We start from the raw sequence: 27,460 nt of genomic DNA, 5'->3' as shown, positions 1-27,460 counted from the left end.
CCTCCGCACTCCGCGTCAATGCGGCGCCGCCGCCCCGCGGCCTGGCTCGGCCATGGACACCAGCGACCTATTCACCAGCTGCAAGAAGGGCGACGTGAGCCGCGTGCGGTGAGCCGGGCCGGGGAGCGGGTCCCTCGCACCTGCGTGCGCCTTTAACCGCCCTGGTCACCGCGGCGAGCGGGGCCGGGCCTGTCGGGGCGGCCTGGCCTCGCCGGGACGTGCTTACCTGAGGCTCGTCCCGGCCTCCCAGGGCGGCTGCGGTGCTGAAAGGGCAGTTTGTTTCTCGTACATAAATGCAGCTTGTTCGCACGCCGAGGAGCTGGATGTGCACAGGTCTTTGCCGGGGTGCTTATGTTCGGGTGAGGTGTGCCCGGTTCCGGCAGGTGTCTGAGTGTCAGACGGTCGCTGCGTACTCGTGGGTGTGGATGCTGCCTGTGGTAAATGTCCTTGAGCAGGGCTCCTCTCCAGCTGCTCCTTCTTTACCGTTGGAAATGCTGTTTGCGTTGGTAGGAAGCTGGGTCCCTGGGACGCCATCGTCATGGAAATGTTTAGACGCCTTGTGCTGTAGACTGTAGGAGTATCTCTGAGAAATATGCGGATACTAAAATTTCAGGTCAAGTTTCCTTGCTGATTTCAAAGCAGCACAGCTTAACTGCTGTGATTTCGGATCAGGAGGCAGATGGGCTTTTTGTCTGCAGGGTGAATGCAAGGTCTGGGGTTTACAACAGGCTCTTTTCCTGGTTAATTTTCGTGGTTTGAATCTAAAACTGTTCTTCACTCTCTTATCCTACTTGATTCTTCCACCTCTTAATGTATGATATGCCAGATAATCGAATCAACCTCTCTTTCAGGGTGCTTGCTAGTGAAGGGTAAGTGTGTATATGGATAAAGTCTGGAGAACATTGTTATCTGTTGTGTTAGATTAAACCATTGCAAGCAGTAAATTACAGGTTTACTGTAGAAGAAGGGGTCTGAGGGATGGCCTTACAGAGGTTTAAGATGACCTGTATAGAAGTAATGGTGGAGAAATGAGAGTCTGAGAGTGCTGTCAGAGCAGGAGGGACAAACTGACACATGGGACTGAGTAGAAAGGAGCTGAGTTGCTTGATGTGTTGAATGTGGTCAGAGAAACCTGAAGTTTGAGACAGCACAGGTGAAGGTAGTGAAAGAGAGGACTCATGTGGTGGGTGATAAAAGAACAAAACTTGAGCCAGGCTGTGCAGGAGATTTGTCTGCAAGGTAAAGCCCAGCTTCTAGAGGTGTCAAAGAGGGAGTGTTGACAGCGTTGGATCTAGCCCAAATGTGGAGGACAAGGAAGTGGCAGGATTTAAGAGCAGTCTGGAGTGACACTGATGTTGTTGCTTTTGTCAGGAGAAGCCCTGAGTAGGATGGGAGTCCAAACTTGGCCTTGTAAAATTGGCCACTTCTTTGTAAACATCCAGGCTGGGAGCATTGCTGGGGAATGTGAAGGTACTGCAGAAGTACTCAGGCTTCTTTTGAGGTTGCTGCCCTGTTAGAGATGTGTTTGATTACCCTCTTTCTTTCCCCATGTGCACCACTTAAAATTGAAGGAAGCTGCCAGGCCATGCTGTAGAACACCATTCTTTGGGTTGAAGATTTGGCTGATGCCCCACCAGACAGAGCTGACAGTTCCTCAAGTCCAGTGCAAGATCCTGTCATACCCTTGGAAGTTACTCTATGAACTTGAAGTTACATCTTCTGAAAGAGGAGAATGTGACTGAGTAGCTGCATGAAGTTATAACTTTGCTCTCTCCCTTTTCTTCCAGATACCTTCTTGAACAGCGAGATGTGGAAATTAATGTCCGCGATAAGTGGGACAGTACACCCCTGTGAGTGCTACAGCCTGGAGCACTGGCTGGGTGGGGGGTAGGGCCTTTACTCTTTCTGCATCCGCAGCCATGAGCACTATTACAAAATGTCTCAGGTTCTGCTTTTGTGGAGCTTAGGCTACATAGTTCTGCTTCTCTTCCCTGGGGGTGCTGTGCTAAATGTGTTTTTGTCTCCCCTTTTGACTGGGGCTTGCTGTAGTCATGCTCACAAGCAGGGTTTTGTGACCAAATTACTTGGATTAAGCACTCTGCTCTTGGCTAAATTAGGCTTTTGCCCCACCAAAGTCTAGCATTCTAGCATGTCTTTTCAGGTGAAAGCTTGGCCTAGTAAAATGCCAGGTGACTGTGGGATCACAGTCTGTCTGGCAGTGGGTAATGAGGAACCCCCTGGAGGGGCTGAGGGATGTGCTGTGAGCTTGTTACCTCCCCACAATTCCCAAGTACATTTAGACATCTGCAATATATTTAGAGTACAGAGTAACTTTACAAAGTAAAGGTAAACAAACATTTGCCTACTGCACTGTGTTTTACAGAATTCTCCTAGTTGGTAGGACAATTTGAGGTCCTTGTGAAAGAGAATCATGAGAGGCTTAGACTGTGAAAGAGAAAACAAAACTCATTGGAGTAGAACTCCAAGGGGTAGATTTGCTGCACATCCAGTGCGGGTGCTGTTCCCTCCTTGGCATAGCATGCAGCAGTCAGACTGACAACAGAAGGAGCATTTTTGAGAATTCAGTGGACTGCTGAGTGCACATGAAATGATCTCCATTAAAATGAGGATGGATTTGGCAGCTGGTGGTGCAACAGAAGATGCTGAGCCCAGACTGGGACCTTGAGATCTCCTTGCAGTGCCTAGGATTGCTGGGAACAGATCTTACTTAGTCTGTTCCTGGGATCAGGCTTCTGTGCTGTTTGGTAGCAATTCCTCACTCCTATGAGGAGCTGTCTCCCAAGCTTCTCAGGGATGCTCAGTGCTGTGATCTCTGTGTGGTGATGTGCCAAAACACTGAATTTTGCTTCCTACTGCATCTCTAATTTTCTTTCTCTCCTTATTGTCAGGTATTATGCCTGTCTGTGTGGACATGAGGAGCTTGTACGTTATCTTCTAGCCAATGGTGAGCAAAAGTGTCCTGATATGGGTGCAGTGTCTTTCTCTGGTCCATTGGGATTGTATGTCCTTCTAGCTGTCCCTTGTGGAAACTTCTTCTGTTACAGCCAACCATCTGATCAGTGATCTCAGGCTACAGAGGGAGCCCTGCACACACCTTCATGGGCTCTTTTGCAGGCCATTTGCTTGAATTTCCTTCTTGAAATTGCTTGAAATTTCTTGATTTGCTTGAAATATTGAAAATGCACAGAAAGGGAAGCTGTCTGTGATGGCTCAAGGCAGCATGATTCCCTGAAATCACAGCTGATGTTTTGTGAGGATGCAGTGGTGTTGGGAATATGCTGATCTAAGAGTTGTATTTCATAGGAAGAATTGTCTGTGTAAAACTTTCTTCTACTCTACTTGTAGCCTGGCTTTGTAAGCAGGACTTAAAGTGAAATGCAAGGTATTTTGTTAGTCTCAAGCAAAGCAAGACCAGTTCTTCAGGCCAAGTGCTTGCCCATTTGGTTCTCATCACCCAAATCCCCCTACGTACTGATAGTGTTTTGCTGGAGGAACTAGAGTGCAGAGTCACATCTCAAAAGGTTTGGTTTTCTACTGCATTCCCAGCATCTTAATCAACCACTTGTGTAATTCCAAATAGGAAAATGGAAATGCCCTCCAAATTTCTAGCAATTTCTAACCTAAAGAGGCATTTCCTGTCTTATACAAAGCAGAAATACTTTTTAGGAGGAGTTCTTAACAGTCCAAGAAATAATTGCACTCTTCTTACTGTGTGATTTGTCTTCCCAGAACACTACTGGAGCCATGCTGGGAGGCTTTTTACATGGGTCAGCTTGAACAAGTCATGACTTCCTCAGAAAGGGATTTGTGAGAGAGCAGCTTTGGATTGTACAAATGTGAGGGAAGCTCAGTTTTTGTCAATATGCTCAGCAGCAGAGGGGACACAGTGAAGCATGTCAGCAGGCGGAAGTCACACTCATTTAGTGACCATTTGGGGACAGTAGAGAGGGAACTAACTCTGCCTGCTGGCATGTGCCTGTGGTTGTTTTACAGGAGCAAAGTGTGAGGCAAACACTTTTGATGGAGAACGTTGTTTGTACGGAGCTCTGAGTGATGCCATCCGCCGGCTGCTGAAGGAGTACAAACAAATCACAGCCAAGTGCATGAAGAGAGACTACTATGATGTCTTCCTGCAGCGGTAAGGACATGAGACATGTGCACAGCATCCCATCATCCTTCCTGAGCTGTTCTGCATATTTGAGCTCTCTGTTCAGGGCAGCTTTGAAAGGCAGCTGATCAGTACTCTCTCTCATTCCTGGGCATGTAGAGCTTCCTAAGGGATGTTCCTCTGTGCCCTAAGGGATAATCTCCAGGTGTGTGTGTGCATAGCCTCCAGTGAGTTTGGTACAGACTCCAGAGTCAGCAGAAAGCTGGTCTGTATAGTGCAGAAGCATTATAAGTTGTCATACTTGACTGTCAAACCAAAATCAGATCACTGAAACCACATCAACAATTTAGGATAGTATGTCAACTCAAACTTAAGTTTCAGGCCTGAAGGTACTATAGCTTGAAAGCTGAAATTTTCAGCGCTGATAAAATGTTTCTCATTTGTCAAACAGAGTACTTTAGGGAGCCTCAGTTCTTTCTTTTAGGTGATTAAAAGCCGTTAAGATACTTCTAGAAGTTGCCTGTCCCACATTGTACTAGAGCTTGAGTGGCACCCTAACTTACTCAGGAGTAGAGGAATAGTTTCAAGCTTTTCTTCTTTCTGTTTCTCTGCCTTGGTTACTCTGATGTTACTACAGACTTACTGGTTGTTGGTTTTTTTTCCCTTTTTATTTCCAATTGGACTGACTTACAGATGTTAAAACCTCATTGTGGTTTTTTTAAATCTTTGAAACTGGAGTGTGAATAAGTCCTCAAAAAATCTGACAGTCTTCGCAGTACTACAGTGTCCTAATTTCTGAAGCTGTAGGAAAAGAGGGGAGGAAGGAAACTCATTTATCTGAGTAAAATCAGATTCTGTGTTCCAGAGAAGTAGAATTTTGCAGGGTGGTTTATTACTGCCCTGGTAACTGTGGCTCAGATGGTGCAGCATTGAGCATACATGAAAGCTAAAATGTGCTGGTTTCTGCTTCTCATTCAAGCAGACTTTTTGTTAAAATTGAAACAAAGATCAACAGCTGGGGTGCAAAAAGTAAAAACCTAATGCTTCTGTTTGGTTTGGGGCAAGACAGTTAGAAGGAAAGGTGTGCTAGTGGCAGGAGATAGAGATTGACATTCAAGACTCTTAACAACATCTCCGTGTGTGATTCCACACCTTTCTGTTCACCAGTCCAGCTCTCTGGAAGGAGCTTGATGCTTGATGTCCACCTGATTTGACCTCTTAAGGATGTTTGTGAGGATATATATATGCAAGGAGTGATGGGCAGTAGAAAACAATGCTGATGGTTGTTGTAAACTCTAGAAGTCGCAGTTTTGGTTTTTTTCTTTTTAAGAATGAGGGTGTAGGCATGCAGGTGTAAACAAGGCCCACTCTGATGTGGTCATTGCCTGCATTTCATGCCTGTCACATCCTTCCTTCTTCTGAGAGTGGGTGACATCAAGCCCTCTCTACTTGTTACACGGTGAAAATGTGCACACTGACAATGTCCAGAGAGCAGGAAAGTTGCATCTTACTTAGTAGCAGGGTAGTTCTTTTTGAAAGTGTGTGATTTTGCAGGGCTTTTTTTTTTTTTTTTTGACATCTGACAATTTAAAAGCAATATTAACTTTTGAAGATGTGTTTGGGGACAACTAGTTCCACTTTAAAATCTGTCCCCAGTGTTCAGGTGTTCACCTAAGGCAGGAAGATTTTATTCTCCATCCTCCCTGTTGCACTAACAAAGCTTCTCTGAATTATGGAACAGAGTGAGACATCCCAGTCCAGTATGTGAAGTACCAGCCCCCATGCAGGCCTTCCTGCTGGGCATGGAGAGACTGCAATCCTCAGGGGTATTTGTTCATTTAGACCTAATTGTACCATGTTCCCTACTAGCATTACTCCATTCTTTCCTTTCTCATCCTACAGTGAGTTTCCCTTCTGTCTGTTCCTCACAGGTTGCTGGAGCAGGGTTACCAGAGTGACATTGTTTTCATTGTTCATGGCAAATCCTTCTGCGCCCACCGCTGCATCCTCAGCGCTCGCAGCGCCTACTTTGCGGAGATGTTTGAGACCAAGTGGAAGGGGAAAAACATGATAGTGTTGAAGCACCCACTGGTGAGCAAGGCTGTGCTTCCAGTTCTTTCCTTTCTTTTGCTCTTCCTACTGGGCAGGGGAAAGTGAGTTTGAGGGTTAACTTTCACAGTGAATAGCGCCTGGGGCTCAGAATGACCCTAGTTGAGGAGAAGGGCTTGTGGAGGCACTTTATGCAGTAAAATTGCATCTTTTTCAGATAACAAAAGGCTGCAGATTGCATACCTTCCCTTTGTTCCCTCTGTCATGGACTCAAACATATCTTAATTAATTGCAGTAGCATGTAGCTGTTACCATCTGCCAGCTGTGTCACAACCCCTCTCTGGGATGAGTTGAGTCTATCTAATTCCTGGTGGACAGGTGGTCTGTGGTGAAGACATCACCTCCATAATTGGCCCTAATTGAGTCCCTTTTGTTGCCTTTGCAGCAAGAACTAAATAGGCCATAAGTGCATTCCATCCATTAGGCACCAATACTCTGGCATATGTTTCTGTAACTTGACTCTGGCAGCGCAAATCCTCTTGTGACAAACATAATTCCCATTTCTCAGAACACCACTCTCCTCTCTCTTTGTACAAGAGTGTCTTTCCTCTGGAATTAGGAAGATGTGAAATGTTTATGATCAGCAAAAACCTGGATTTCGCAGAGCCTGTATTACAGCCGTGTCTCTCGAGTTCCTCCATTAATCAGGTCCTGTCTCCTGAGGTACCCGAGGGATTAGTATTAGTTGAAACAGTAAGGAACTGTTAATCCAGGTGGAGTGGCTGACATTAGTTGTGTGAGGAGCAAGGAAATTACATGCAGTGTGTGAGTTCTTACTTAAGGGTTTTTTTTTTTCACTTGTTCAGGATCATGTTTCAAACTTACTGTTGAATTTGTGGTGATTCCAAATGTAACTTTCTCTTGTTTTATTTTAGATTAACCCAGCAGCCTTTGGTGCTCTTCTGCAGTATCTATACACAGGTAAAGGACCTTACCCTCTGGTGTTTGTTTACATGGCTGGCAATGTCTGTGCCTCTGCACAGGCTTGCACTCAGAAGTGTTTGGGTGCTTGAGTTGCCAACAAATCCCCTCTGCTGGCAGAAGGGGAGAATGTGAGCAATCACCAGCTCTTCCAAGATGTTTGTACCTTTTGCCAGTTGTTATCTTGCCAGTAATTATACAGTCAATTAAAACCAAAATCAGCTTAGGTTGATTGGCTGGGTGGATTTGGAGACTGTATTTTTAACTTAAGGAAGGAAAATCAATCATCTGGTATAGCAGCTTCCTAAGGTGGTAAAAAGCCAGTTTCCCATGTAGGACATTTTCAGTTTGGCAAACCTGAGTGGTGTGTGCCAAATGCTTTGACTACTTTCTAACATTTTTTCTGAACAGAAGTTGATCCTAAACCTTCTATGAAAGTGCCCACTGTTGTATGGTAGGCATGCTAAATGCTGAGCTATCTCAGGCCAGGAGGTGGTGCCAGAAATTAACATTGTCTTTAAGGCTCTTCTTTTCCAATAGTGTGTTCAGAAATGTCTCCTTCCACATTTTCAGTGCTTGTGAAGGATCCTGGGAAGAAAACTTGTGAGCCTAAAGTCTATTCTTACCCAAAGGCAGATAGTCAATAGTGGCAGTCGTGTCTGCTGCTGCTGTGCTGCTGTTTTTTGATTTTCTGAGGGAAGTAGACATGTTTTGTGTAGGCTGTTTTGTCTTTTAGACTCTTGAATGAAGCTATTAGGGTAAACTCTGGAAAGTGGAAATGTGAATTAAATGCCAAACTGTTATTGATTTAAGTGGTGGGTGGTGGTAGAATACTGTGTCTTAGTTTCTGGGACTGAGTTGTAAGTGGATGCTGAAAAGTGAGGCAGTGTATCTAATTACTAAGTTTCGTATCAAGCCTTCAGACCTTATTTTTGCCATTTTTATACCTAAGTCCTGTGGATTAAGAGAGCTGACTGCATTTCTTCTTGACAGGTCGTCTGGATATTGACGTAGAATATGTCAGTGATTGCAAGAGGTTGGCCAAGCAGTGCCGCCTGCAGGACCTCATCGATGATTTGGAGACCAAATGTAAAAAAGTCTATGAATTTGGTAAGCATTTGACTTGCTGTTGTCTCTGCTGTGCCTGTGTGCCCTTTCAGGGAGAAACAGGAAAGTCTGATGGTGGATGTTTCGTGGTGTCCTTGGGGCTTCCAGAAAATTATTCTGTTGTGGAACTTCCAGGTTTGCATGATAGTTTTCAGTCATGGCCTTTCTGCAGGGCAGCTGTAGTAGTTTCTGACACATGCATGTTTATAATTTATATTGAATTTGTAGTATAGCAGCCATGGCAGGGGTACTTTGCTGTGGCTGCCAAACATTCAGTTGAGCATGGTGGAATATATACTGGCAAGTGCCTTCCAACAGGGATCTTGTTTAAATCCCCAGGAAGATAAAAAAATATACAGTTAGTATTCTATATATATTGTATATTTTTTAATTTATAAATATAAAATAGAAGTATTTTATATATATAAAATAAGTAATTTTTTGCATTTATCTGACCCCTAACCAAAGTAAAATGTTTGATAATTGGCCCAAAATGGATGCAGAGGGAGATATAACACTTTTTTTAAAAGCAGAGAAGTATTTCTGAAAGCATGTGTATATTAGTAACACATGAATGTACCAAACCTTAAATGAAACCATCCTTTATTTAAGGACTTTTTTTTATCCAAATAACTTGTGATCTAATCATGACATAAGCTTATTTCATGAAGACCAGCAGCTGGAGTTTATCATTCATCTCCTTAGCTCAAGCTAATGGACACGTGAAGAGCAATCAGAACAGCACAAGTGGTGTTAGTCACGAAGCAGAAAAAATTACCAGATAACAAAACCTTCAGGCTGAAAGCTCCTGATTCTCATTCCATGCTCTGACTTAACTACTTTAATCAAGTTAATTTTCATCTGAGACTCCAGTCTATAGATCAAAGTCAATAGCATCTTCCCTGATCTAAAAGGCAGGGGTGTAGCTGTTCCACCTTTTCCTTTTCAATAGAAGTTGTGATTATTCAGCCTCCTGAAGTTGCAGAACATAACTGATAGAATACTTCTGGCTCAAGAAATTCCTCATCTGCAAATCACATGGGAAGTATTACCATGTGCAGGTCTCCCTTTACACATGTGCAGTTGTTTGGTGGTGGTGGGGTACAAGATTATCGTGGTAAGCTGTTCCCATGTAGACCAGGGTAAAAGTCCTTATGAAAGCTGTGTCACAGGTCTTACTTTTGCTATGTAAACATGGACCTGAGGAGATTGGAAATGCATTTCTTGGTATCTACAAAAACTGCAAAGTATCAGTTTGTATTAAATAAGTGGCTGAGAAAGGGAGTGGTGAAAGAATATAAAATAAAAGCTACTCAGAAATCAGGTAACAAAATTAACTTGTGTCATCTTTTAAGATCAGAGTAATTCAGTGAGATGCCAGAGATCTGTTTTTTCCTTTTTATCTTTTTCTCCCAGGATCTAGCTGAGACATTCCACTTTAGTTCATTTAGTTGAAATCTCATATTATATTGTGGAAGGAAAAGAAAGTGCTTAAATCTGTGAACTGCAAAAAAGCTGACTTCTTGGTGGGTTTTCAAATGGAAAATAATGAAGTAAAGTTTCAGGTTAGTTGGAAAGAACCACTTGGAATTATAATGGCACTGGACAAATCATTTAACTTCTGTGTTCTTTGGGGAGGGAACAGTTCTTTAATTTTGAGGCCTGACAGAAGACTATCAGTGGGTGGTTTAAAGCACCGATAGAAGTTCTAGTCTTGATTTTTATTTATGACAGGTTGGATTCAAACAAATAGAAAACTGTTAAAAGTTTGTTTCTTAAATCTCACGTGGAAGCCAGAAAAATTTGATTCTGCAGAGAGACGTATATATAAGAGTTACAGAAGTTAAAAAATTGGAAAGATCTTAGAACACATCATGTCTGGCACTTGACCAAGCATGTCTGTTTCTTTGAGTGTTTGAGGAACCTCTGCCTGTTCTGAGTACATGCTGTGGAACAGACATCTGATTTAGGTCTGCAGAGCAGGGTCATGCCTTGCATCTGTATTATGAAGTTGAAGCAAGAAAACAAGATGAACTCAAGCCTCTGCAGCTCCACTGGATAATTGCAGTGTCTGTGATCTCATTATCTAGAGTTAATCAGTATTTCAAAAGCACTTAGTATCTTGGCATGCACAGACAGTAGTACATGAAGATGACCCAGTGCCTTCTGTTGCACCTGAAATATATTTGGGTGTGAATGCTTACCTGTTTTCCCCTGTGTGTATATTGTGGCTATAACAAGAAAAAATTTTTGCAGTGTTTGGAAGAGCTCAAACAATTTGTCCAGATTAAGACATAATCCTTCCTTTAGAGGTGCCTGTATTAGAAAACAAATATTCTGCAGTTACTTCAGCAAGTTTTAGGGCAAAAAGGGTGGGAGCAAGGTTTGAGATGCTTACCTTTGTAGTAAAGACACTGGATGTGCAGAATCTGTGGTTATAGCTAATTATACCATTGGGAAGAAGGTGCATTTGAGTTCGGCGTCATTTTGAAGGTTTTGGAGTTTAGTGTGGTTTATTTGCTCTAATGTTCTGTGGTACACTGGCTCAATTTAATCAGAAGACTACAAAAAAGTATTGAGCAGGAAAACCAAGGCAGGTGATACATTGGTAGGTGATGTTCAGTGCTATACAGATGTGCTAGACTGGGAAGAAACCCAGTCTTAATCTCACCTGCAGTTTGGTTACTCCCTTCAGCTCCTTGCATTATTTATGTTGCTTCTTTCAGAAACCCCTCCATTCATCTTTCTTGTGTTCCTCTTCCATGGTCCCTGCTGCTAGCTGGCAGCCAGCAGCTTATTCCTATTTCACAACTTTGATTTTTGTTGTCTCTGTTAGGAAGGATTTTCCTGTGATATCAAATGCTGTGCCCTTAGATTTGAGACATGCAGTGTCTGAATAGATTTACTTCTCAGAAAAATCACTGTTCTTTTGTCACTGGGAAAATGCACAGATGCTCTGTGGATCCCAAGAACTCTTTGCCTTGACTACTACTTAAAACTTGCTGAGCCCATTAGCACTTACTGAGCCTGACCTGGTGACTGTTACAATAAGTACTACAGAAATACAAGTGTTCCTCTGTGCCATTTCTAATTGCAAAGTAAGAAATTTTCTTCTCTCATGCTGATGTTGTAAGTGATCAGGGCTTTTTGTGAAAATGCACTCACTCTGGTTTGTGTTGGTGCCAGGCCTCCTCTTAGCTTATTTACCCTGGAAGTCGTCCATCTGAGGGTAGTATTTTGTGCTAAAAGGGCAGCCTGTCTCCTTGCTGGTGAGCTTTGTGTGTAGCAATCATGGTATCTGACTATTTTGTACTGGAAGGTTATCCTTCCCTTTCCAGAAATCTTTCTGGGATGTGTGGCCTATGGAGAGGTACAGTGGTGACATATTTGAAGGGTACAGCAGTGATGTGGAGGAGGGGGTGGAGATCTTGTTTTGTGGTACATCGTGGTCTTGTTTCGCCCACGACCCAATGGAGTCATCTGATGGAGCTCATGTAATGCTGTGCAAAATGTCAGGAGAAATGAGGTCTCAAGGTGGCGTGATTCACCTGTGAGGGGTTTTAATGTGGTGAATCATACCTGTCAGAAATTCTTCTGAATGCTTTGGAGTTAACTCTGTGTCTCTCTGGCTCCCAACAGTATCTTAAGGCTTCCTCACAACAACTTTGCATTTTCCTGTGGTGCTCTATCTTTTTTCACATGCTTCCTTGTATGCCAGGGACTCTTGAATGTCTTACATGCTCCAGTTCTTCCCTCAAGCCATGCTGACCTGGGAGTAAACCTCAGGTGGTGAGCTGAGGTGGTGGAGCAAGGTAACCAGCAACAAGAAAGGCTGTGCCCATCATATCATAGTGGGTCTGCTTTGGGCTGCCACTCATTTGAAGTTAGGGTTGGCTTCCGTGGGCTCCACAGCAACTTTGGTCATAACAAGATCACTAAAGTATGATCATGTCTTTTGCTTTCCCTTTAATGGGCTGTTATATTGTGTAGGCTGATAAGACAGGAAGACACACTAGGTCTGAAAATGGCAAATGAAACAGCTCTGAATGGTCTGTTTGAGCTCTTTGATGGTACTGATGCTTAGCTCAAGCACGTGCAGGAGTCTGGGTACTTTGGGGTCTTTGTGCTTTAGGGATCTATAGATGGAGAGTAGAGGACAGACTCGTACCCAATGAACTTCCTGGCTAAACAAGAATGAATCCCTTTGTTCCCTGCAGTGAAGTCAGGATGGCACAGCTGAAACAGGAGCCAGTGAAAGCACATGGCAGAGCAGAGAGGCATGGAAGCAGATTAATTTTAAAAACTTCCCAGCATGGGCTTTACCTTAGGTGACACTGTCAGCTGTAGGGGTGGTTGGGGAAAGGCAGTGTGTGAGTGGCTGCTACAGGGATCAGGGCAGCCTGATCCATGGTCCTTAATTGTAATTGATGACATGGATTCCAAACAGCAAATTGGGCTTGAAATATGCTTGTGACAACTTTGTTTCCCACAGTTGATACTCCAGCATAAGGAATTAAGTGGAGGTTTGAGGAGAGAGAATACCTGCATTCCCTTCTAGCTCTGCTCACTGGCTGCATGGAGGGGTGCTGAATGTGTGTGTGCATAGAGGATTTGTGTGTGTTTTGCAGTAAAAGCTGAACAGCAATAATACTCTTTGTCCTGGAGTGTCTTTTATCTAAATGGGTGAGAATGTTTGTAGAGGAATTCAGGCATCTCTGCTCTTTTGTTTTTTTGCTTCTTCCAGTCTCTTCCAAGCCAGGGACCTGTGTGAAAGTGCTGACGATTGAGCCCACAGGTAACTGCCGGCTGCAGGAAGATCTGGCTCTCCTGGCAGACTGCGCCCTGCCAGCTGAACTGCGGGTAGGGAGCACTTCTACTCCTTCTGGGCTCTCTGGGGCTGGGATATCTGCTCACTTGTGTCCAGTCACACATTGCTATACACACTTCAGTGCTTGCTTGTTTCTTGGTGCTCCAAGTGCTGAAAGGCTTTTATTGCTTGGAAATGCTGTAAAATTGTGTAATGAGGCCATCAGTGCTGGTCTTTCCCCTTGGATACTCCCCCCAGCAGGGATCTTTGTAAATAAAACCCTTTCCATGTGGTTGGTGGGCATTTCCCCATTGAATACAATGGGACAAGGCCCCCACCTCTTCTCTTTGCCATCCTTCTTGAGAATTAGAAATGTTGTAGCAGCAGGCATTGGTACCCAAAGGAATATAGCTGGAAAATGGCTTGCTGGGCTTGCTGGCTAGGTGCTGACACACTGCAATGGAGAGATGCTTCCAAACCCTGGAAGTATTTCCAGCAGAAATGTGAGTCCCTCTGAAGAGAATTTGACTTGACTGGCTATTGATCTACTTTTCCTAACTGTCTCTTGTCCCTCAGAAATAGCCCCCAAGCTGATGATGACTATGTTAAAATACCATCATATTATTAGTTAGGATCACATATGTGGATCTTCTCTCCCATTTGCAGAACAGGGTAACTATTAGTTGTCTTCATTCTTTCTGCATCTGGTGTTTTCTGTAATATCAGCAGATTCATTTTGATCTTATGTATGTCCTTTTTTTTTCCCACTGTCTTATACTAACCAACTGTATTTAATAATGTGAACTCATTTTAGGTGGCTGCTGTGCCCAGAGGTTGTGTGACTGAGTGATACTGCAAAGTTTTATTGCCTTTTCTCTTTCTGTTCCCTGCCAAATAGACCTGCCTAGTGCAGAGTGTGTGTGTGTGTGTTCATGGATAAGATTTCTTACCTTAATAATCCAATATGTTTTGTGCTGGCCTTTTCAGATCTATTTCACTATAGAGGGAGTTTTTTTCTCCATCAAGTTTACAGTGACCAGTTCAGAAATATTTCCTGTGTAATCTGCCTCCTCCAAATAACTGTACATTTTTTTTTTGTGGCTTTCAATATGCTTTTCTGTATGTTTGCAGGCTTTAAAGGGAGGTGATAGTATAAGTAAGCTTCAGATTACCTCTCCAGGAATTAAAAAAAGGATCATGGACCCCAAAATAGTGAGATTTACATATATTTTAAGTCACTTCACAAATAAAATGAATACTTCCTATTTGACTGCTTGTTTCCAGACTTTGATGGCATACTCCTATTAAGTTCTTCTAGAGTTTGAAACACTTTCCTTCTTAATTCTTTCATGTAGAATAGGAGCTGTAAGGAAAGGAGGAAACTTGGAACAATGTAATCATCTGACAGTGCTGTGGGTTGTGGTGTTCTTGCTGTGTTCATAGGTTGGAATGAAGGCAGCATTAGAATGATTACAGCTGTAGAAGTGAACACACACCTGTTCACTAGAGAATCTGTGTGCCATGCACAAGTGTGGGCTTGTTTAAGCTTGATAGAGTCTACAAGAGTCCCATTTTTCTCTCTCTAGGTACTTCTTGTTTGTTTGTTTTTGTTTGTTTGTCATTTATCTCTTATTCTAATGTTTTCAAATTGTTCTGTGAATTGTGCATGTTTGTTCTGAGACAGAGGCATTGCACATCCTCATTCTTGCAGGGTTTGCTGCCATACAAGGAATAGGATACAAACTATGTAACCTAAAATGTGAGGAGCAACTGAGTAGTCACACACAGACATCCATATTCTGAAGATAAACATACTTTTTTTCTTTTTTCCAGCCTATGCAGAACAAAGTAGGTATTTGGCTTCTGGATAAAAGTCAGCATTTCCAGAATTTGGCAAGAAGCATTTTGAGCTACTGCATGTCATGTAATGCCATATTATATGAAATGGGGATGTATTCAGCGTTCTGTTTCAGTATAAACAAATAATTTGCATATAGTGTCTTTGATACTTGGATGATGTTTGAAACTTAGTGCATTCTAATTTCATGGTTAGTGATATCTTACACAACTAAAACAGTAATGAATGTTTGATATCTAATTACAGCTCATTGCTATTTTCTAGACTGAGAACTGTGTAGTCTTTGAAATATCAAACACATTTATAATTCTGGTACCTTGTTTCTCTTTCCTGTTTGTGCTTGAAAGCCTTTTTTTTCTTTCCCTTCGGTGTTTCCTTTTACAAGTGTGGTTGTTGTCTCTGTTTTGTTTTAAAGTAGTAATGGCCAGGATTTTTCTGTCCACAACAGCTGCTTCCTCAGTTCGTTGCAATAAAATTTAGTAGTGACAGATTTAAGTAAAATACCATGAAAAGCCAGGCAACTGTAAAAAACCATGTGGGTTTTTTTCCCACTGTCTGCCTGGTTCTTCGTTTCATGTTTGCCAGGTGACCTCTGAGTTAGACTCCAGGGTTTCCAGTATATTCCACTGTAGACACGTGGTTTCCTTGTGTCTGTTTTTCAGTTATCAACTGAGATCTTATGTTCCAAACCAAGAAGAAGTGACACTTAAAAGGATCAGAGTTTGCCATGAAATAAATACTGTTCTTACCAGCCATATTGACATGTGGTGTGGCTGCAAAAAAGAGACCACTTGCCAATTTGGGGATAAAACTAGATCTTGTAATGCACAGGAAGAGCAGTTTGAAACAAGTAGATGGGTTCCATCATGTCTGTCTGTACCTGTGTACTGTGCTTGTCCATGGCAGTGACTCCTGTGCTTTGCTTTGCCTGTTTGGCAGAGGCAGATTAACTGAAATATTTACAACATGTTTTTAATTTAGGGGTTTTTCTGTGTCTAATCCACTTGCATCTGGTTGTGCACTGCTAATCTTCTCTTGGATCACCAACCCCTGTATTTTGTGTTGTAATTTATTTACAATTTTCTTGCAGAGATAATCTGGCCAAGGTACAAATTGCTGCCACTGATTTGTTTTGTATGTTTTTGCCTCCAGCAACATTTCTATGTAAGCTCTAATAGGAAATTTGTAGCAGTTGGTCTTCCACATATGATGATGGAGAGTGAGAGGATTCAGACTGTTTCTATATGGTGATTGAGTTATTGTGAATGTGTTTGCACCTTGTAGACTGGACTGTGCTGTGCTCCCTGGTTGGCTTTGGCAGCTCTTTGCCTGGACAGAGGCCCATGAAGGAGGTTGTGTGAATAGGGGTGGTGGGAGGAATAAGCCAATATTCTGCAGGAAGAACCTGAAAAGATTAGATTCCTCAAGCGTGACAAGAGAAGAGAGTAGAAGTGGTAGAGACTTGAAAGGCAGTAAAATGGAAAACTTTGCAAAGCCACTCCATGCTGAATAGGAGAAAACAAAGACATGAACCTGCTTCTGTAGTAGGAATTGAAAATAACCTTGTAAACCTGAGCAGCAGAGTAGGGACCAGGAAAGGCTAGAAGCAGGAAATTTGGCCCAGAGGAATTTATAATTCAGGAGACAAACTCTGAGATAAATAAAATTCCCATATCCATTCCTGGAGGGATGGACTCATTTTAGAGATTTATGTTTGGACAATGAAAGGAGAGCAAAGAAGGGGTGCCATAGGAGCTGTGGCATTTATCTCAATTAAAGTTCCTGTGGCACAGAGTGGCATCTTGTCCAGGTTTGTTTCTAGGTTTGTTTTACCTGTGATGTGCCTGTAAATCTTTAGCCTTCAGATTTGTGTCAGAATTTGTAGGAAAGGACATGGAAGCTGTGGGCATAGGATAGAGAGAACAGCAAGGCAAACAGAGTGGACAGCTGCATCATGATACTGGTGTTGGTAACACATTGCCACAGAGTGAGGATCCCCAGACCATGGACCAAGGACCAGAGCCTTGAAATAAGAGACAGGGATAACAGTAAAATAGCAGCCTGGGGAATCTACAAATGGGACAATTTCATCTCATCTTGTTGAGGTGGTGCCCTTTGTGTTGGGGCTGTTGCCCTTTGTGTTGCAGCTATATGAAGAGCAGGTGTTAGGTCAGGTTGGGCAGCATTCCTTGAATTGCTGCATCTCTTCTGGAAAAGGAGTTGCCCAGTGGAGCAGGATTGCAGGAGAGAGGTGCTTTGGAGGGCCAGCATTACTGCAACAGCTGTATGTGCATGATTTGCATCACTGGGCTTCTCCTGTGATTAGGAATCAGAGGCTGCTGAGTGTTGCTGTGGACAAAGTGTGGTAGATGGGTCCAGATTGCCATGGTCAGTGGTGGTGTGAGCTCTCACCAGCTCAGTGCCTTGTCACATCCGAGAACATGTTTTGTGAGAAACCTCACTGAGCCTGGCTGAGAGCTCCCACCCAGTGTGTTCCAGTCTGTGCCTTTGTTTAGCTCAGCAGGGAGGAGTCATCTGGCTCCTCAGCAGAGCTGGAAGTCAGGTTGGAGGCAGGTTGGTTGGAAATGGACAGTCTGGTATTGTGAGTCCAGTCCTTATTGTCAGCCCAGGGTTTTTCTGGGTGTAAATTTGAGATGTAATTTTCCTGAATGGAGGACAGCAGGAATAAACTGCTTATCCCAGGTGCCTCAGGGACGTATTTGTGGAAGGGAAGAACCAGGGGAAACTCAAATTTCCAGAGATTATCTGGGTTATATGATTGTAAATAATTTTTTTGTTGTTGTTGTTCTTGCAATTGGATTACACTGTATATAGAATAAGGTGAAAAGGAAAATATTTGGAAGTGTCATGTTAAAATAACATAAGGCAAACAGGTCTTTTTTTTTTGGTGTATGCTGTCATTGTTGGCATGTGGGATTGGGTGGAGGTGTGTTGTTAAAATAATTCACTTGAGTATTAATACCACAACAGCACTTTTGGCTGCAAATCAAATAAAAAATCCAAAATGTGCTCTAGCAATGTTGGATTATTCAAGTGAGGCAATAATTGTAGCCAGACCATTCCAAACTGGTGTATACATGGATGTAATCTATACATTATGTACCCAGTAAAAGACTGGTCCTAAGCTCCATTGTGCTTACTGTTGCATGAAACTTCACCTCCACCTAGTTATCTGCCTTGTAAGATGACAGAGAAACACTTTCCAAAGGTGTATGGAGAGTCAGGAAATTACCATGGATAAAGGAGGCAGCTGCAACTTGTACCAGGAGTATTTCTTATCAGAAGTGCAAGTTCTTCATTTCCTGACATTGGAATCTGTGTTCAGAGCATCTCTGGTGCTCTGCACTGTGCTGAGAGATTAGAGGGATGGTATTTTCTGGGAAAACATAGGAGTCTGAACTAGGGACCCTGAGCATGTTTAAAGCAGGAATGTTAAAGGAAGGGTTTTCTGGTTTCTCTTCCAAGGTTGGTTTTGGTGAGTTGCCGTTTGACAGCACGGACAACTTCAACAGCTGTCCCGATGTGTGTTTCCGGGTGGAGGATTACAACTTCTTGTGCCATAAGGTATGTGCTTGTGCTGTACTTCCTTCTCCTCCCTTTTTGCCATGAATCTAGTCTACTTGTGTCCCCCTCTCCTCCTATGCTGGATACAGTCTGCAGAAGCAGCATTAATTCAGCTGGAAAACTGCATTTAAAGCATTTAACAAGGCAGCAAAACCTGCCTTTCTTACAGAGGTGTGGAGATAAATTTGTAATTTCAGCTACAGCATTCACAGCTGCAAAATCTGCTGCTGCTGGCCTATGAGTTCAGTGTCTGGAGAGAGGAATGTTTGAGCTGCAGATGAACAGCAGTAAGAATGAATTTTGAGCTCCAACCTCAACTTAAGGTCCTGCCCTAGTTCCATGCTAATTTTGAATCTCTTGAGTTTAATGTGTTTGTGGTTCTGAGGGTAGGCATGGATAGAATAAAGTCTAGAAAAATATTGGAGATACAGATTCAAAATGTAGGGAAAATCAAAGTTACAGAGTCTGAACTTCTGAAATATCTTTGAGCTGCTCTGGCTCTGATTGGTAGTGCCCTTTGGTGTGGTGCAGTCAGCAAGATGTCAGTGTTTTGGTTTCTCATTCCTCGTCAGGCATTTTTCTGTGGTCGCAGTGATTATTTCAAAGCCCTCCTTGAAGATCATTTCAGTGAGAGTGAGGAGCTACAGACACAGCCCAGTATTCCTGTGGTGACTCTGCATAATATCTCAGAAGACATCTTCATTCGCATCCTCTACTACATCTACAGTGATGATACAGAGGTGAGGCCACCCGAGCTCTGAAGTGTTTTCAGCAGTATTTTTCTAAATCTGGAGTAGGGTGTGTGTGTATGTTCTTAAATTTTACTGACCCGCTCTGCTACTTCACTTTTGTCTCAGATATCCACATACTGGGATGTGCTGTTAGCCAAGCAGGGTTGTAGTTCATATTCATGATGTTCAGGAAGCAAATCCCTAGTCTTTTATCCCACAGTAAAAATCTGGAAATGAGGTTGTATGCTGTTTATTGACATGATAAATGCATGGCTTTGCAGCTTTCCCTCTTGGGCTCTGTGGAAAGGTAAGGGAAGCATCTACCAGTAGATGGCAGATTGAACACATTTGGAGACCTGGATAGGTTGAGAGATTCTGCTTATGTACTCTTGGCATCGTAGCCTACTTTTCCATTTGTAGCAAGTCATTATTTCCACTGTTTATTACTGGGGTGGGCAAAGATGCCACTGGGAGACCAGTGCCTTGCTGTGCTCAGTATCACAAGCAGTAACAAAATAGCCCTAACCCACTCAGTTTTCAGCCTAATGGACGATGCAGTAAATCCCAGCGTTTAATTAGCTTCCTGCTTTGGTTTTGTGGCAAATGCTTTCAGCAGGTCTCGCTGCAAGATCCCAGAAGACATTCTGGCATCAGAGCAGTGACTGGAGATGCTGATGCCCCTGCCAGTGTCACTTCCCCCAAGCAGTGTTTGTGCTCTGAGTTAGGTGCCACGTACAGAGAGTGCACACAGCTGTGACCTTGTTCCTGCTGATCTGTTCACCTCCAGGTAGCAGTGAGGAGAGATGTGTTTGGTAGGCAGCAAGGGCAGGATTGCTACTGGTATGCCAGAGAGCTGATCCTTCACTTGCCTCCACTCTTCCCTCAGCCACTTGCTGACAGGGCAGGCAGAGAGGGAAAGAAGCTGCTTGAAGATCCTCCTGACCGTGTTCCCTTGCACTTCTCCAGTCTGCCTGCTCTCGTCATGATGACTCAGAGGAAGGATGTTTCCCAAGCAGCTATTCCTTTCCAAGGGGTACCTCAGCTGCTCTGTCTGGGCTTGGGTCAGGAGGACAGACCAACAACAGTGTGTAGGAGTTAAAAGGATCTTACTCATATGTTTCCTGTGCAGAATGGTGCATAGCTTGGGTTTCAAACCGAGCAGCCGAGATGTGAGCTCCTGCAGAGAGTTCACCTGTCATGAGAAACTACCAGAAAAAATGGTCAGGAAGACAGGAATATAGCTCAAGATCGACAGGTACATGTGGAGTGTTCTCCCTGTACTGTGTTTCTCCAGCCAAGTATCAGCATTCTCAGTTCTGTGTTTTTCTTTGCAAAGGGTTTATGGTGTCTCTCTGCCATGCAGTAGTGGCTGTGTTTGCAGTTAGGGAGAAGAGTGTGTGCAGAGGACATGAAGGGTTCCAGACACAAAGACAAGTTGCTGATCAGAAAACTTGTGTAGGCTTGAGGGCAGTTCTTGGAGGAGCATTTGCCAGGTTTGTCCTTAATGAAGCAGTTGGGAGCTGCAGCCATTGGTACTACTGGCTCAAACACCTCCAGCTCCTGAGGTTGCCACAGCTTATGAAGGGACAAAGCAGCACTTGATTAATAACCCCAAGAGCTTTTTTTACCCCATGTGCATACATAGCCCTCGTGGCATGGCTCTCCTACATCTTGTATTCTTCTGCCCAGCTGCTGCAGGGTGTTACACAGCTGGGTCACTTGCTGGGAGCTGTCTCTCCAAACACAGGCGCAGACAGCTGTTGGGGAAGAAAAAATTCAGCTGTTTGCAGTTGTCAAAGTGAACAGCCACACGTATAGATGTGCACAGCAGTGTGTTTGCTGCTCAGTAGTTATCAGGAGAGTGGGCCAGGCTGCACCAGTTACCATTTCTCCATCCAGATCAGCTGCTTTGTCTCTAAATGCAAAGGCCCTTGCCTCCTCCACAGCCAGGGCTTGCAGTGTCCTGCAGATCCACTGTTACAATGGATGTGGGTAACTGCAATTCACATTAGCAGGAACAGAAAGAGGCTCTAGCTCCAGGTTAGTGATGCAGATGGCTGACAAAAATAGGATTTGCCTGGCCAGGGGGAAGAGGCTGAATGAAGCTGGAGGTGGTGTCTCCAACTTTATCTACAGGTTTTTTTTTTATCAGATTACTTGCAAGTAGCCAAGAGGGAAATGAGAAGGTGGTTCTCTTGCTTAAGAGCCTTTAAATGTTGAAGGCCATTCACAACAGTTTAAGTTTGGGCATCTGGTCCATTAATTTAGTCCATTCTGAAAGCATGTTAGAGCTCCACTAGTATTTGATGTGCAAAATATGTTCTTATCCAGTTGGGCCTTGCTTACAGTTTATTTTGTTTTCAATTTTCTGTCCTTGAGTGTACCCCCTCTGCCAGGGAGGTTGTGCTTGCTCTTAAGAGATTTTTCCATATTTTTCACAAAATGCGAGTCCAGCGGTATAAAATGGAAGGCAAAATGTGGGGACAAGGTTCTCTGTCCTGCCAGCCTCTTCTGTTTGTCTCTTGGAAGTATATCTGGTAAAAGTGACCTGCCACTGTCACACTGAACATTTTTTAGCAGCCAGGTGCACTTGGGTGTTTTAGCACTGCCCTGTGACTAGCTAGAGGGGTTACCTGCAGCATGAGAATCTCCCTGCTGCACTTCAAATTCCTCTGTGGTAACTGAGGGGGAGATGCAGCCTGAAGGACAGAGCTCCTGTCTGTCCATAGCCAGTACTAGTCCAGTAATGGGCCAAACAGCACATTAACTTGCCAGTGACAAGCAGTGTGCTTAGGACTGGGCAGTAACTCCCCTCTGCACTGCCAGCTGTCTCCAGAGAACGCCTATGACGTGCTGTGTGTGGCAGACATGTACCTGCTGCCCGGGCTCAAGCGCCTCTGTGGCAGGACCTTGGCACAAATCCTCGATGAGGACAACATCATCAGCATCTGGAGGATTGCAAAGCTGTTCCAGCTGACCCGACTGGAGGACCAGTGCACGGAGTACATGGCCAAGATCATCGAGAAGGTACTGAAACACTCCCCATGGCAGTGACCACGGATGCCCAAGTATCTGAGCTACAGAGACAACAGATTGAATGGTTGTACTTTGGTCTGTAGTTAATGGTTGTGCTCTCTGGATGAATGTGCTTCTGGAAAATGAGCAGTATTTAAGTAGCAAAGCACACGGTGAGTTAGGACAGAGGAGGAGGAGTGTGGCGGTACCTGATGTCACCACAAGAAGCCAGATTTTGGCTAGCACATCCCTGTGGAATGTGGGGGTGAAAAAGTTGCCCAAAAAGCTTTGCAAGTACCAGGGGCAGGTGATTTCCACTGAACTTTCAGTCATTGTGCCCAAGTAGCCATAGTGTTGCCTGAATACACTAGCTGCAGCCGGGAGAAGCCAAAGAGGTGTGTAGGGGAGATCTGTGCAGAAAATGTTTTTTGGTGTCTTCTGGGGGAAATTCTTTCTGGCATAATGCTCTAGATAGGAGAAATCACTGTGACCTCTGATCTTCTCCAGGATGACAAATCAAATAGTAGAGTTTTGCTCAGTAGGTAATTTGCTGTCAAACAGCAAGAGGGAATGAATTTAACACTGAAGTTTTCCCTATGGGGTTCAATTTAAGTGTTAACCTGAGTGATTATAGCTTAGTCTCGGGACTCTTGGAAGAAGTTGCCATATGGAAAGATAAACTAGAACCTATGTGGGGTTTTTATGCTGAGACAGATCTTTATAAATGGCTTGTGCAGTTCACATGGGAATGTAACATTCTCACCTGCAGCTTGAAAGGTGTGAAATTATTTTTGTCATGAGAAAACAATGAAGGAAATGGTTCTGGGGCTGTTACTTTGTTCAGTGTATAGCTTGGGAATGACAGACACATCAGTGTGTATCCAGATTCTGGGTTCTGAAAAAGGATTTAAAAGATGCTGAATATCCCAAGTAGAGACCAGAGTAGGGCTTTGCTTGTGAGTTCCCTGTTCTCTAGCTTGAGTGGGAGTCCTTGAACCCAGCACTGGCAGTGTGTCTTCTTAAGGGTGTTGGCACAGAAAGAGCCACCCCAGCTGATGTTCAGACATCAGTGGTTGCCAGCATCCTGTGGAGATGCACTGATGGCAGCAGGGAGAGATTTTGGCAATGTGGTGGCAGAGCAGAGCTCAGGAACCTGCTGTGTCCAGGCACAGTTCAATAGTGTAGACAGATGGAAGCTGCCTCTCACCCCTCATCACACCACAAGTTCCTGGGGAACCGGATGCAGAATCATTCATGGGTGACCCAATTCTGTCAGGCTGAGTGCAGAGCAGAGCAGCTGCTCTGCTGGTGGTGGTGGGGCTGAATCAAAGGAGGATAGTCATTTGTGGCTCCCAGTTCTGGAATGGGCACAAGCACCCACTGGCTCCTTTGCTAGAAGACATTGCCCAAAAGTGTCTTGCAACAACTCCTGCTGGGGAGCTTTTTGGGGGGGGAATATGGTGTATGTGCATGTGCCCCAGTACCAGAACCAGGGATGCTTAGTTAGAGGGTGTTACAGGGCAGTGTTGGAGGTGCAGATTGTCTTCAGCTGAGACTGTTTATTGTTGGAGTATTACTGTTTCCTTTGGATGGATGGTAGGATGCATCTCCCAGTGGTGTCTGTAGGAGGATTTGGGCCTCTGCATACTCTAGCTTTCCTTTCTTTCCTGTGGGATCCTTTAACAGTGTCTGAGACCATTATCCCAACCCTTTGCATCTCTTTACCTGTCTTCTTGTCTTCCTAATGGTTCTCTTGTCCTTCTGGTCCAGCTGGTGGAGTTGGAGGAGTTTGCAGCTGCTGTGAAGGAGAACGCAGAGGCCGTGGAGGAGCGGCAGGAGACTGACTCCATCCCTCTGGTTGATGACATCCGCTTCCACATCACCAGCAATGTGCAGACTTACAGTGCCATTGAGGAAGCCAACCAGAAACTTGAAGCTCTAGAAAACCTTCTGGCCAGTATAGGGCTTGAGTGCTGATGTGTGCAACCCCTGCCTGTCATATGCAGCCTGCACAGCCCTCACTGTGTTGGCTCAGAGTGCAAGAACATCTGAGTCTGAATGTCCTGCTTCCCATTCTTTGTCTTCCTTCCCATCCACCTTCAGGCATGGTTTCCTTTTAATTTATTTGTGTCTGGACATTTGCATTTCTGGTTTGTGTTTGGTTTTACTTTGTTTCTCCTTTCAGAAGTAGCTGCCAAAGCTCAGCCTGAGTCAGTAGCTACTCCTTTGTTCAATACACTGTGAGGAGGAGACTGTTGGGAATGGTGAGGGAGCTGTTCTGGGGACTTCCTGCTGCCTGGGGTTAGAACCCATCCCGTTCTGTGGTTCAGTAACACACTTCCAAAACTGGCTTATGCCAGAATATTTGTTGAATTACCAGCAGCAGGGGAAGAAAACTGGATTAAAGTCTTAATAAGTATATATGGGAAAGGAGGTCAGCACTGTCACTGGCAGAACTGGGCAGTGCTTCCCTAACAGGGGCACAGAGGTATTTGGCTATGTGGAAGGCACTGTCTTCACCTGCTATTTTAGTACTTAGATGGAAGAAAACAAAAAAAGTGATTTCCAGGTCTTCCCTAGATTTTCATTGCTTTGAAGTGCTCAGAATTTAAAAGCTTCGCTTTCTGAACAAGCATCTTTGGGAATACAGCAGAGACCAGAATCCTTGCATTCTTAGAAAGCAGTAGCTTTCAATGCACAAAAGAAGGGAGAGCAGCCCTCTTTAAGAGGGGAAGTAAATACCTTCTTCTTGGAAACAGCACTTTTCCCTTTATTTTTGTCCATTGTGGTTGGGCAAGGCTGACTTGCTGGTGGGTCTGGGAAGAGGGATCACTGGAAATCTTTTTTAAAAGGAAAGGGGCCTTTTGGGTCTCTCACAGGGCTGCTGTCCCACTCTATGACCTTTTGGCTTTGCTCAGCCTTGAGTGTTGTAGCTTTATTGTTCTCCAGGAAATTCACTGTTTGTACTAATGAATGTTTTTGAATCCGTATTTTGCAGTAGATCATGTTATCTTGTGTTGTCTGTCTGGATTCTTAATGAGGGTCATGGTGTTCCTTCTCCTTGGCACTAATCAGCAGGTGATAACCCTGTATAAAGCTGGCCTTGCCAAATGGGGTGCCCTTGGAACTGTCTGTCTCTGGAATGGTGTGTTGGGAAGAGTCTCGGGTCTCCAGGGTGTGCTTTCCCATGCTGTGCTTTGGGAGGGAGAAGAGGCATTGAGTGAAGCACATGGTGATCCTGCACAGGCACTGGGCTGCCATGACCACCTCATACAATCATTTTGGTCACTTCCTGAGGCAAGAGCTTGAAGTTTACTGTGCCAGGTGTGCTTTTATTAGGTGATGTGGGAACTGAGCAAAGATCCCCTGCAGCTTCAGGGTGTTGTTTTCTGCAGTGGTGGTAGTACCTTGCATAGCTGAAAGGTTTGGAGATCAGGGGTTTGGCAGGGACTTCCTTCAGGTGTGAATGTATTGGGAGGATGGATTTTTCTTCTTTGCTGATCTCACCAGGTGAGACTAATACCCCACAGCAAGTGAGAGCTGCAGCCTCACTGCCTGTACCTGTCGTGCACTGAAGCTGTCAGCAGGTACGTGGGCAGGCTCTGGGTACTGCCTGCAGGCTGCACTCAACAGTGCCAGAGGGGACTCTGGCCTTTGGCCACTGTGCTTGGGGAAAGCCAGACTTCTGGCAAAATCATGTGTCAGGATTGAGTTGCACTTAACAGAAGCTGGGGATGGAGCAGGGGTGAGGTTCATTGATATAATTAAACCCCAGATGCTTGTGCACTTTGTCATCTGTGTTTAAGTGGTGTCTCTGGGGCAGGGGATGGTGGTGGCAGGGCTATTCAAACAGTGTGTGTTTCAATTCTGTTTGAAAACCCTTATGAAGAAGTGCAAGGACTTGTGGTTTGTTTTCTGCAGTCATGTTAGGGTGAGGGTGGAGGATGTCCCACCATGTGCATAGGAGTTGTGCATGGAAGCAGGAAGCAGCAGGACTTCTGTCTGGGACAGTGACATGGAGAGGAGCTGTGCATTTCTTGTGTGATTTGTGCAGTGTACCCCCATGTCCATCTCTAAGCTCAGCGTGTCTTTGATAGGACCACCAAAGAGCCCAGCACTACTGATGAAGCTGTCTCCATGTACTAGGGGAGGGTGAAGGGCTATCGAAGCAGCTTTAATATGAAGTCACATATGTTTTGGAGAAAAAAGAGTGAAAGGAGAACTGCTTGTTTTTCTTGCTGAGTGGAGTGTCAGGCTCATGAAAATCTGCTACAGAAACCGGCAGCTTAACTCAGCTAGTTCAGTTCCCCTGTGCTTCTCCTCAGTATATGGCTGAAGATAGCACTGAACATAAGCAGGATGTTTCGTTTATCACATCTCTTCTCCTCCTCCAGCAGAAATTCCACTTCTGACATCTTGGCTTTCCACAACAGTGGTTGTGACAGCTCACAAGGCTTGCACAGAGCCACCAGAGAACAGGATGTGTGGCCTTTGCCTTCTGTTTGCACTGAGCGAGATGCAGAAGCAGGATTCTCAAGGAATGTGCTAATGCTTTTCTCTGCAGATGCCTCAGCTGCTAAAGCAAATGGACACTGGCAGTGGGCAAAGCAGGAGGAAGGCAGAGGAGGAGCATTTTCCATATGGCTGCTCTTGAATAATTCCATTTCTACATCCTTAAGCGTGGAGCAAGTGAGGCTGCAGTTGTACATGTGGGAGAAAAGGTCAGCGTGGCCTTTTGATCTGCCTCCCCAGCAGTGCAAGTCCACGTGGGCTTCCAAGCAAATGCCTCATCTGTCTGTGTGCACTTAGTGGTCACATCTGTGAGGCCTGTCAGATTGTCCAATTACTGGGGATCCTTTAACTCCCCCCACCATCCCTTTTGGCAAAATAGGGCTATCCAAAAGCATGCATAAGCAGATGGTCAGCATGCGGGCAAGGTCTCTAATTAAGATAAGCCAGGACAAAACTTAGATTTGAATTCACTTTATTCTTGCTGCAAATAATTTTATCACAAAATAAAAACCTTCTGATTTTTCTTCTGTTGCCGGTGTCCTTTTTGTGTTTTGTTGCCTCTGTCCTTTTTATTTACTACTAGCCACTTGTCGAATCAAGAAGATTGTAAAATTTACTAGAGCGACATTATATTTAAGAAGAAACCTGTAAGCATGTGTGCAACAATAAAATAGTTTATTTCACTA

The 27,460-nt window shown here is 44.2% G+C and overlaps 1 protein-coding gene across 3 annotated transcripts; it reads left to right on the top strand.

Annotated features, from left to right (window-relative positions):
• The first annotated feature begins 6 nt into the window (after positions 1-6).
• ABTB1 (ankyrin repeat and BTB domain containing 1) lies at positions 7-27,460 on the top strand. 3 transcript variants are annotated; one of them, XM_015640988.1, is made up of 12 exons: positions 7-108; positions 1,788-1,850; positions 2,910-2,965; positions 4,015-4,159; positions 6,061-6,220; positions 7,114-7,159; positions 8,153-8,269; positions 13,011-13,126; positions 18,418-18,516; positions 19,089-19,256; positions 22,074-22,274; positions 24,033-27,460. In XM_015640988.1, exons 1-12 carry the CDS (start codon positions 53-55, stop codon positions 24,237-24,239), a joined length of 1,434 nt encoding a protein of 477 aa, XP_015496474.1. In that variant the 5' UTR covers positions 7-52; the 3' UTR covers positions 24,240-27,460. The 3 variants fall into 3 exon arrangements, with proteins under 3 accessions (XP_015496474.1, XP_018863660.1, XP_015496475.1); XM_015640989.3 differs by lacking the exon at positions 7-108 and adding an exon at positions 348-437; XM_019008115.1 differs by lacking the exon at positions 22,074-22,274.

Source organism: Parus major, chromosome 12, assembly GCF_001522545.3.
Source record: "Parus major isolate Abel chromosome 12, Parus_major1.1, whole genome shotgun sequence".
Classification (NCBI taxonomy): Eukaryota; Metazoa; Chordata; class Aves; order Passeriformes; family Paridae; genus Parus; species Parus major.
This window is presented reverse-complemented; position numbering and strand designations above follow the sequence as displayed.